Genomic DNA, 9,347 nt, shown 5'->3' on the forward strand with positions numbered 1-9,347 from the left:
CTGCCAAGCGATCCAGTGAGAGCTGAAGGTCACGGACAGATGATGACATGAATACTACATCATCTGCAAAAAGCAGCGATGAGATCCCCAGCTCACCGAACCGCACACCATCCCTACCCCGACTATGCCTCGATATCCTGTCCATGAATATCACAAACAGGATTGGTGACAAAGCACAGCCCTGGCAGAGACCAACCCCCACATGGAACGAACTCGACTTCGTGCCGAGGACCCGAACACAGCTCTCGCTTTGGACGTACAGGGATTGGATCGCCCAAAGAAGGGACATCACACCCCGTACTCCCGCAGCACCTCCCACAGTCTCTCCCGGGGACCCGGTCATACGCCTTCTCCAGATCCACAAAACACATGGGCATACTCCCAGGCCCCCTCCAGGATCCTTGCGAGAGTAAAGATCTGGTCCGTCGTTCCACGGCCAATCCCTTCAATCCGAGGTTCGACAATCGGCCGAACCCTCCTCTCCAGCACCTTGGAGTAAACTTTACCAGGGAGGCTGAGAACTGTGATACCCCTGTAGTTGGCACACACTCTCTGATCCCCCTTTTTGAGGGGAACCACCACCCCGTTCTGCCACTCTTTCCATGCAATGTTGAAGAGGCGTGCCATCCATGACACCCCCTCCACATCCAAAGCTTTCAGCATTTTTGGTCGGATCTCATCAATCCCCGGAATTAGGAATTCTTCAAAGTGTTCCTTCCACTGCCCAATAACCTCCTCGGTTGAGGTCAACAGCGTCCCATCTTTGCTGTATACAGCTTGGTAGGGCCTCCCAAGGCAAAGTGGTCTCAGGTGAGGGGCCAGACTAAGAATGGTTCAAAAGACTCATGGAAAAAATGGCAAGAGGAGGAGTTACCCTGCCCGGAGGAAGCCCGCGGCCCCAATCTGGAGCGAGGCCCAGACAAAGGGCTCGTCGGCGAGCGCCTGGTGGCTGGGCTTGTCACGGAGCCCGGCCAGGCACAGCCCGAAGAAGCGACGTGACACCCTCCTCTACATCCCTTGGGCCCACCACCCATCCAGAGGCAATTGCAAGGTACCGACAGGCCCAAAGGGCTGCGGCCTCTGCTGTGAGGGAGGCAAAGCAGTGGGTGTGGGAAAAGTTCAGAGAAACCATGGAGAAGGACTTTCGGTCCGCACCAAAGTGCATCATTACTGATTGACCTGTTTAAATATCTCTGATTCACCACTGTATTCATGCACAAAATGAAAATGTCTGTGATTGGTTACAATGCTCCAGCACAGGAAAAACACATTGTAAATAGAAAACTTAAATGCAACTGCAGTAGACCTAAATGGAATGCTATAATTTACACTTTTCACAATTAGCTAATTATCAAACAGTGAGTCCAGGTCCTCTTAATTATCCTGTTAGCTTCATACAGTGTGTACATTCAAACTGGATCTCTCAGACCGTCTGCAAACCTTCAAGGTCAGGAGAAGACTGCCACCTGAGCTCACTCTATCTGGGTGGCATCTCACCGGTGTCTTATCCTCTCAGATCGATAAAACAACATCTGCAATAGCGTGAAAAATGGCAACGATGCTTCATCCTGGTCGAAAGCCGGTGTTCACAGGTGATGTTCATGCACATACAGTATACTGGCAACAAAACCAATACACTTTTATATTTTACTGTTTTGTACATGCATAAAGACACTTCCTCACTGGGCTGGGCCTTTGTGGGAAAACATGCATCTTTATTTCAGCCTTCAAGCCATATACTGTATTGGCATATCATGATATTCATATGTTTGCTTTGAAATGGCTTATAATTTTTTCTAATCATCATTTGGACCAAATCATCCATTGTAACCTAATAGAATCAAAATGTTTTGTACAAATACAGTAAAAAATTAGTCATATTGTAAGTCATATTTTTTCACTGTTGTTCATAGAGGTGGGAATAAATATAGATATGTTAAAGTATTGCAATATTTTTCCTTGTGATGTATTGATATTTGCATGCCAGATATCTATATTAATATTACAGTTTTTCCATATTAATATTGTTGCACTGGGAAAACATTTATCTTTGCCAAATCATTCTAGGAATTCAACAACAGTCCCTTAGAAGGTGCAGTTATCATGCTATACACATAATCAATATAAATACAATAATTTATTTTTAGAAAGACTAGCTACATTGAACCATTGTGGTCTTATAAGCTTATGGATTGGCATTGCACACAGATATTAGAAATAACTGGCCTTGTTTTGTAAATTGCCACTGAAACAGTTCTCTTAAATCCAATGAACGTGAATGAGAAACACTGAGTGAAATATCGCAATATATCGTAGTTTTGAATCGCAATACACCGAAAGTAAAGAAGCGCAATAATATGTATCGTAACCTAAGTATTGATATTATATCGTATCACCAGTTACCTTGTGATTCTCACCAGGGCTGGACTGGTAATCTGGCGTACCGGGTATTTTTTCCGGTGGGCCAACGCACTTTGGGGCTGATCAGGGAGGACTGGCCATCGGGAGAACCGGGCCGGCCGAAAAACTTGCCGAATGGGCCGCAATAAGCCGAAATGAGCCGTTATTCAGAACGGGCCACAAAACGGCTCCACGATATGCCGAAGGTTGCAGCGACACCCCTTTTGGGCCAGTTCCTGAAAATCCTGGGCCGATTTCTCTTCCCCAGTCCACCCATGATTCCCACCCTAGAACTTGTTCACTAAATGAAGATGAGAATCAATGATATCGAATCATTTTCAGTTAAATGCACCAATATAACAAAAGTGAAAAAACTTTTAAAATTGAAAAGAAATTTAAAAAGATCTTTTTACTAAAACCTTTACTAAAACATAGCATAAAAGCTACGCAGAGACACTTTAGAGCGATGATGCAAATGAATCTTTTAGTTTGAATAGATTCATTCAAAGGGACAGTTTGAAATGAAACATTGGAAATGAATCAAAGCTTCCAACTTACGAGTTGCGAGACAAGGAGAGATTGCAAAACAAATCTAATGACACGTTCTTTAGGAAACTTAAAGGGATTGCACAAGGGAACACTAATGGAGACTCAGCCACCATTCACTTTTTCCCATACAATGAGTCTGTCAGTCCCTAAAATTCTACCAAGCATCTCCTTTTGTGTTCCACATTAGATTACACAGGTTTGGAATGACATAAGTGTGAGTTTCTGGGGGAACTATCCAGAGCTGGTACTGGGATCTGATCTTTGGTGGGGCACTTGCATGCTTATGGGGGGCAGTGTTAATTAGTTTTGCTGTCAGTCAGGGCAGGGGCAACAGAAGATACTGGGGGGCTCAAGGCAAATCTAGGGGGCAATCTGCATTTTATTTGGCCATTAAATGGATAGATACTAAGCCCCCACTTAAACCCCGCCATGAAACTATCCATTTAATGGCCAAATAAATCGCTCACAATGTTGCATATATTGACAGAAAAATCATCAGCAATTTATTATGAATATTCAATATCACCCAGTGCTAATATACACCCAAACGCTCCAAAAATGGACCTCTAAGAGCAGAAAAATGGGCAACACTTTGTGTTCCACTTGAGTGTAACTCAATTCAAGCTCCTTTGAGAGACATGGGACATAATAAGGCAGCATTTTACCATTATTTCAACCCTTAACACTCAGCACTCCCTCTGTACACAGCAATCATAGCACAAAGAGGCTGCTGTTGTCATGGAAACCCAGTGGCGACTTGCACCGGAGACAAGATCTCCAAGGCTTTACTGTCTCTAGGCGACTACAGGTGTGCATCTTGCTGAAGTCCACTCCCATTAAGAGGAAACTCCAAAAATGGAAGTACTACAGGTCCACAGATGGTGTCTAAATGATCTGACTTCAGTAAATGTGTAACCGGATTTGGCAAAGCAAGAGCACAGATGTTTGGTAGTGATGGAGTCATCACAAGTGATGTCTCAAGCTCTATTCCTATACCTAGAGAGCTGTCTGCTGCCTACACAGGCATCAACCTTCTAAGGCAGCACCCTAACTTAAATGGAACCTCATTAGTGACTGATTTGGAAAGCTCTACATACAATCTGACCCCTCTCCTGGGGCATTTAGAGCAATTATGAGATGTAAAAAAGAAGATGGCACACATTCCTCCAGCCACAGAAAACATCAAGCGGCTAATCTTTGCAGTTGAATAAGGGTGACTTCTTGTATGTCATACAGCATAGTGTGCCTAAAATGCATTTTGTCTCATGAAATATTCAAAGGCTTTATGAATTATAATAGACTGTCAGAAGTGGCATTACGTGAAGACAACTGTGCCCACTTAACACTAACAGACACGGCGAGACGGTGGAACCATTTCAACAAGCTATTGAAGTGCTGTGAAATGTACATACATATACATGCATCGTCATACTGAATGCTCTGTTCAGTCCGTCATTGTGTCCGCCCTCGCTGCTATACCGATGTCAAGTTCGGCATTGCATTTGTGCGGATGAAGGGGGCAGAAATAGGTACAGTACATTTGCTTTTTCTGACACAACAAATCTAAATTGTGAAGTTTACACATGCTGAACAGTCTGTAGTTCAATAAGGCACCAAATGAGGAACATATTTACTTGCATAGGACATTTTTACATAAAAAGCTTTAAGTATGCTGTAAACAAATAAAACCAAAGGTTCAGTGCAGTTCAGTAAATGTCATATAGGCCAACTGCACCTCAGCATCACAGGTATTGAAAAGCCTAATTTTGAGTAAGTGTTTTTTTTCCCTCTGCCGCTCCCGTGTTGTCTTTTCCCTCTCTTTTTTGTATGTTTTTTTAATTTGGCACGATCGCCGTTACAGCGCGTAGGTGTCACACTTTTTTGTTTCCCTCCCCTTGTCCCCTCCCTCATCCAGGTAGATGGGGATGACCTGCCGGCAGACGGGGCGGAAGGCAAGCCCCTCCCTAGGGAAGGAGGGGGGTGGGGTGTACATCATGCCAGGGGCTCCCCGGCCTGAGAGAACGAGGGAGGAATGTGACAGGGAGGAGGGCGTGGCTGGATAGTGATTCTGCACACCCGTCCCCTAATCAGGCTAATTAGCCCTCGAGAGGGATAAAGGCCGACCGAAGATGGCAGTGCGACAGAGAAAGAGAGAGTTTTACGGACAGCTGTCCGACACCTGTGTGTATTTAAAATATTATTTATATCGTCAAGCCGGATCTCGCCTCCTCCTTTCCATTAATCCCTTTACTGAGCGGTCAAGTCAGAAAAAGGGTCCAAATTTACAAAGAATGTCCCATTATGAATACAATTATTGCAGTGGTTAGCAAACTTAATGGATTGTACTTGCATCAGGTAATTTCTAAGCCTTACTCCGGTCACATCATCAACCCATTTGTGGCAGGGCGGAGGGCTGGGCTGGGTCGTGATCATACACACCCGGTCCCTTATCAGACTAATCAAGCCTCCGAGAGGGACAAAGGCTGACTGCGGAGCGGCAGTGAGAGAGAGAGGAGAGAGAGATTAAAAAAAAACACTTACACGCCAGTTCTCCGATACGGCGTAGCTTGTTCCTCGACCACTCCTCCACCCTCTAACGGACGACAGCCGTGCCTCTCCGGGTGGATCGGAGGCAGTCCTCCAGCCCCTGGTGGACGGAACGCCCCGCCGCGTTCTCGGGGAACAGAAGGGGTCTCCCCCGCCCCTGGCAGCAGTTCTCCCGCTCCAGGCGGTCGCAGCGAGCCCCTCCCCGCGTTTCAGCGGCTGGTAGGTGACTCCTCCACCCCTGGCACCGCTCCAGGCTGTCGGTTAGGAGCCCCTTCTCCCGTCGTCCTCGTCCCCCGGCAGATGGCCGTGGCTGCTCCATTGGGGTGGACGGTAGTGGCGAAAACTGTACTACGGCGTATCCCTCCTCTTTCCCGGGTTTCGGCACCAGTGTAAAGCAGTCAATGGAAAGGAGGAGGCGAGAACCGGCTTGTCAATATAAATAATAGTTTAATTATAAACTTAAACAGAAGACACAAACACACACACAACGGACATGTCCGTAAACTATCTGTCTCTCTCGCACAATCCTCCGCAGTCGGCCTTTATCCCTCTCGGAGGCTTGATTAGTCTGATAAGGGACAGAGTGTGTATGATCGCGACCCAGCCCCGCCCTCCGCCCTGCCACACCATTCAAATCACAATCCCAAAAGTTTCAGGTGCGGTTGAATGGGTAGTGTACATGGAGGCTAGTATTAGTTGTCACTTAATCTTTAATTTTTCATGCGGGATACTCAAGAATACCAATGTGTTTATGATTAAATTACTACTAGAGCACAAAGCTGTTTACAAGAGCACGAAGTTCTTCATAGACCTAGCCTCTTAATTTTGCTCTCAAAGTGCTCCAGATTGATGCATCTTACCTTAAAATGTGCAACATTTTCTTACGGGGGAGCATGCCCCCTAGAGGGTCCAAGGTACACCCAACAAATCTCACCAAATCCTTTGGGAAACACTGATATAGCTCCTGAGATACTATACAAATATAATGTTGATATTGCCTGGGAATATTAAATGAATATATAATAGCATCAAACATTATTCAAGTGTACAATTAAAACAGTCTATATGAAGATAAGTGAATGCGGTCTATGTAAAAGTCAGGTGCGTATATTTTAAGAAAAATTTGTAATATTTAATTGTGATATCAGAATGTTTCGGGTTGAATCATATGTTATTAATATTCCAGTCACACATTCCCATCAGTTCGGTGAGTTTTCTCAATCACACTTTTCAAGGCACAATTTTCCAGGACATTTTATGTGCCCAAAGGGGTGTAATATTTTCACCCATTTTTGACTTTTGAAGCAAAAACACACAAGAGGTCATGATGTATATTGTGGTTATTGGATGGTTATTTTTTTTAGTTCCGTATTCGACAGTTTAATTAAATTCAATATGGTGTCTAATCAAATAATATTTTATATTAATTCGATTTTTTAACATAATATTGGATTATTTTCATTATCGTTTTCATTGTTGATTGGTTTTCAAGTGGGGGGAATCGCCAAACTGGAATGTGCAACCTTAAAGCCCAGGGCCCCCCCGGGCAGTCAAGGGCCCATGGTGGTCAAGGACCCCTGGGCACATGCCCCATTGGCTTGGTCAGTAATCCATCTCTGCACGCAATCGTTTAAAGCTACATTTTGACGGTGGTTTCTAAACCCCCAGATAAGCAGTTGGCTACATGGCCCAGTGTGATTATTTAAACCCCAAAACCTGTTAGTTAATTAAATAAATATATAGTCTGTATGTACTGCACCTTTCAGAGTGATCTGCTCTCTGTCATGTACCACACAAGCACAAAGCACGCATAATGATCATGATGTGGTGTTTTCAGTGTATGACCGGCTGGCTTCGCAAATTAGTTTTGAAGCCCGCAGCACATGCAGATTATAGATTTATTCAAATAAAACAGAGACATTTGCATGGCAATTTTAATTTTAATTGAATTGTGCATTTAAAAATTCATTTTCGTCCCAACATGTGTAATTCTGTGACATTCTGCATTTTTTTTGTCACTGATTCCATTTCCATCCATGTTCTCCCAGGCAATCCTAGGGCCCTACATGTGGTAACCATGGTTTATGAGGGCTCAGATCTATTCATTCACATCCTGAGGTGTAAAAGCCATATCACCACATTTTTTAGTGGTCAGTGGTCCAACTGTCCTCGTTTTCTAAAGTTTACAACTTAAATGTTTGTGTAATTAGGTATAGTTCTGATTTTCCCACAAACTAGTATTTAGTATGCGCCACAATTCTGCACGCGCATAATTATATTTTGAGTGTGCAAGATTATATTCTGAGCACACAGATTTAATTTTGCACGCGCAAGATGATATTTTGAGCGTGCAAAAAGTTATTTTGCACGCGCAAGATGATATTTTGAGCGTGCAAAAAGTTATTTTGCACGCGCTTGAACTCTGTTTTGTAAAGCAATGTAACTTCTTGCAAAGATAAATTCATTTTGAACAAATTAAAATAATTTTTGCGCTAGAATAAAGTTTATTTGAATGTGAATTTGAAATATCAAAATACATTTTTGCGTGCTCAAAATATCACCTTGTGCACGGAGAATATTTTTGCGTGCTCAAAATATAATTTTTGCGCGCAGAATTGTGGCACAAATATAACTAGAAAACTGCATTGCAAAATTCCAGATTTTCCAGGACGCGTGGGGCTATATAACATTATAACGTAGCCTATATATATCCTCATCTTACCTTGCCCGGAGCCCTCTGCGCCCGCCGTCTCGGATGCGCTCGGTGTCGGCTCATCACCCTCGAACAGCTGGTTCACTTCGCCCTGGAAGCCACCGGCGGTCACGGTAAACCGCTGGCTCATGCCGTCGCCGTTGGCCTGAAGCGGATCGACGAGGAATGAAGGGACGGAGCTTCGGTGTCTTCACAGTTTCCCGGTGGAGGAATTCACCGTTGATGCAGTTGTGCACGTCGCAACGGTCCGCTCAAATCTCCTCAGACTCTGTAAGAATAGTATCGATATTAATATTAACGTAAGAACACGAAACGTGTTGAACGTCTCCGGTCTAGACGCGCGTGTACAGTTATTTAATACCAGACACTGAATGAGTCGCGAGCGGATCATCAACTGGTGTCTGCGACTCACCCTGCATCCGGGTCCTAGAGCAAGCTGTCAATCAAAACGATTGATAAAGATATTGAATAATAACAATTAACATGTATGCTTTAGTATATTTCTTTTTTTTTTCTTTCTTTCTTCTTTTTTGGCCATTTACAGTAATTTACCTTGGTATTTCCGGTAAGCTTGGAAGTAAATATTTTGTCAATGGTTGCAAATGGAAGTAGCTAATAACAATCCCTGAAAAATTATACATTCATTTTGAGACAAAATACTTAATTTTCATATGGCAAGCCGTTTTAACTTTTATTCACTTTTATTCATTTCCAGGATATGAATCCTTGATATCAACAATTCAGTTTCCACTAGTTAAAATGCTAATTCTCGATATCATCAATTGAATTTCAACTAGTAAAAACTATAATTCTTGATATCTGTAATTGTATTTTCACTAGTGAAATGTCACCATAGGCTGCCATTCAAAATCAATTGTTGATATCAAGAATTGATTTCTTACTTGTTGAAATTCCCACTTCACATATCAGAAATACAATTTGTACTAGTAAAAACTTTTATTCTTGATATCAACAATTGAATTGCTACTAGTAAAAATGTGAATTCTTGATATCTGAAAATTTATTTCTGATATCTATATAATTTCAGATATCTAAAATGGCTTTCTTACTAGTAACTGTTACGATGAGCAGGAAGGCAGACGAGGGGCGAGGATCTAATTGCAGGGTTAACTTTATT

At 43.1% G+C, this 9,347-nt stretch overlaps 1 protein-coding gene across 1 annotated transcript in view; it reads right to left on the reverse strand.

Annotated features, from left to right (window-relative positions):
- LOC127653910 (solute carrier family 12 member 5-like) overlaps nt 1–8,421 on the reverse strand; it is a 190,496-nt gene extending 182,075 nt beyond the window's left edge. Inside the window, exon 1 of the mRNA XM_052140760.1 lies at nt 8,219–8,421. Within this exon, the coding sequence (XP_051996720.1) occupies nt 8,219–8,339 (121 nt within the window). The 5' untranslated portion in view covers nt 8,340–8,421. The remainder of the gene's footprint in view (nt 1–8,218) is intronic.
- Nucleotides 8,422–9,347: the final 926 nt, after the last annotated feature.

This window comes from Xyrauchen texanus, chromosome 13 (genome assembly GCF_025860055.1).
Source record: "Xyrauchen texanus isolate HMW12.3.18 chromosome 13, RBS_HiC_50CHRs, whole genome shotgun sequence".
Lineage (NCBI taxonomy): Eukaryota > Metazoa > Chordata > Actinopteri > Cypriniformes > Catostomidae > Xyrauchen > Xyrauchen texanus.